The sequence below is a fragment of the Echinococcus granulosus genome (genome assembly GCF_000524195.1).
Source record: "Echinococcus granulosus chromosome Unknown EG_S00126, whole genome shotgun sequence".
Taxonomy (NCBI): Eukaryota; Metazoa; Platyhelminthes; class Cestoda; order Cyclophyllidea; family Taeniidae; genus Echinococcus; species Echinococcus granulosus.
In genome coordinates, this window is record NW_020170506.1 from 33,668 (window position 1) to 35,910 (window position 2,243).

Sequence of the window (2,243 nt, forward strand, 5' to 3'; positions counted from 1 at the left end):
TTCATCCCCTACTCCTACGAGTGGTGATCTCTCCTGCATCCCTTTCCCCTGATCAAAGCCGTGAAAATTTCTCGACAAAAAAGTCACAGAATGAGAGAAGAAAGGATGTAGAGGGAGAGCACATGCCAAACACAGATGCAGCGGAACCGAAGGACCATTGATCATAAGATACAGTTCACTGGTTTCCCCTCCAAATTGACTAAGAAAACATCCATTAAAATAGATATTTAATATCTTTGTCATCACTACATTAGCAGCTTCCCCGAGTTTCGCTTTAGTTCGCACCCAGCAGTCTCTCCGCCTTGTTTTCTAGTTTCCTCAAGTAAATGAAGAGGCAGTACTCCTCCGAGCCCTAACATTCCGGTCGGACTTTCGTATCCCAAAATAGCAAAGAATTTAGCGGTTGTTGCCAAGCTTTAAGACGGCTGTAAGGTTCCAATAGTTATAATAAGACTTGATAAGGTTGCAGCGTCACACTTACGAGATTTCGGTTTATATATTCCCTCAGTAAGTAGCACCACATGATTGAGAGCACTGGTGAATCTGATATAGTTGCCCCAAGCTTGAAAGGTAGACACAGGAGGACCTGCGAATGGGTGTGTCACTTTTGACAGCCTCTAAAGGTCATAATTTCTACTCTCCACCAGTTGAATATTGGAGCTAGCGAATCTGAAGCGGTGGGAGATACACGCTCTACCCGCATGTCTCGTCAACGTCCTTTCTAATGGGAAAATGTGAAAGTCGCCCACTTTTCTTTTCCCCTTCCGTTTCAAGATCTCGGTTTTGGCAGTAAGATTGACAAGCCTTGATAAAAACAAAGCCAAATGTCACTCCAACTTTGTAGGTGAAATTGCCCCCAAAATAAAGCTTGTCCAAAGGTGGCCGTTGAAGGGTAGGCAGAAATAGTTAAACCTCTGGAATTCCAAAACCAGAGCAAGCAGGAGGTTGCGACAAGAGGAAAGAGGCGAGGTCACGTACTTGGGGAGAATGTGATTAACAGTGCTTGTTAGATGTTAACCATACGCGGTTAACCGCGCAGACATTCTTAGCGGGGCCGCATTTCACAATCGGCGAGATGGAGGTACCAAAAAATAACACCTTCTACCTGTTAAACAGTGAAAGCTAACTTCTGCACTAGACTCGCTTATGGCCAATAGACTGTGGAAGTAAGGGATGGAGGAGGACACGTGCGCCTTCGTTTCCATCTTAGAAGGGAAACTTATTAATCTCTCCATCTGTTTTTGTTGGCTACACTGTCGTAGTTCTTTCAATGGTGTCCCATTACCACTATGCCCATCACCTCCGTAAAGTTGTTGCAATGGCCGAGATAAACCTCTACAATACTGCAGCAACTCAAAAACTAGACCTCACTCGCAATCCTGCAGCGAAGTAGTAAAAGAAAGGGGTGATTAAACTTACTTCTGCTTTGCTAACCGGTTGACCTAAGTAATCGAGGTCATCGTAGAGACTCTCCTCTCCCCCAGCCTGTAGATCTTCAGCATCAACAATTGCCTCAAGACACTAAAATCAAATACATAAAAAGAAGTTAACAAACAAAAGATGACAGTCGTCTCCCTTCTCCACTTCCAATTTGGCAAAGAGACTCAAAGACCCAATCACTACTGCGTGGATGTCATCGGTGGTTAGATGGACTGTGAGTGAAATGCAGCGTTCAGGGGGAGGATGATCCTTAAAGGGATGATTAAATGTGAAGCACCCAATTACCTCGAGCAGTCTACTACCTTGGGGAGTAAGATAGGCGAAGTAGGCCAAGTTGTTATGGCTTTTAGGGAAACCACTTATCCAGCACAATCGCCACCCTCTCCGATTTAGGAAATATGGAATCACTCTTTGAAGTGCGAACCAAACTGAAGCTGCGACAATCTGTACCAATGATCGGTTAGGTATACCTTCTGTTAAAAAATGACGAAACAAACACATTATTGGTGATTAAAATACTTCATCCGACTTCTTATAGGTTAATAAGACAGCCCACGGGTTCAGGGGAATGGAGGTGGTGGAGAAGCATAAGCCAAACGTAAAGGAAACGTCAAAATGGACGACCCACGAGAAGCCAATTTGGGTTTTCTTTGCCGTAAAAGGATAGCACCAATGGCACCATGAAATAAAATCCACTGGTTTGTGCGACAAAAAAGAGCACAAAATTGCATCTGGTGGAAATGTCATTGAAATAGTACTTTGTAATCGTGAGAGAAATTAATTTCATTCCTCCTAGCATAAAA

General features: G+C 43.7%; 1 protein-coding gene across 1 annotated transcript in view; it reads right to left on the reverse strand. All coding sequences in view use genetic code 11, as the record gives it.

Annotated features, from left to right (window-relative positions):
- EGR_08963 (hypothetical protein) overlaps nucleotides 1-2,243 on the reverse strand; it is a gene marked incomplete at both ends in the record, with an annotated part of 19,559 nt that overhangs the window by 11,875 nt on the left and 5,441 nt on the right. The window contains one exon of the mRNA XM_024498212.1: nucleotides 1,420-1,521. Coding sequence (XP_024347354.1) covers nucleotides 1,420-1,521 — 102 coding nt within the window. The remainder of the gene's footprint in view (nucleotides 1-1,419; nucleotides 1,522-2,243) is intronic.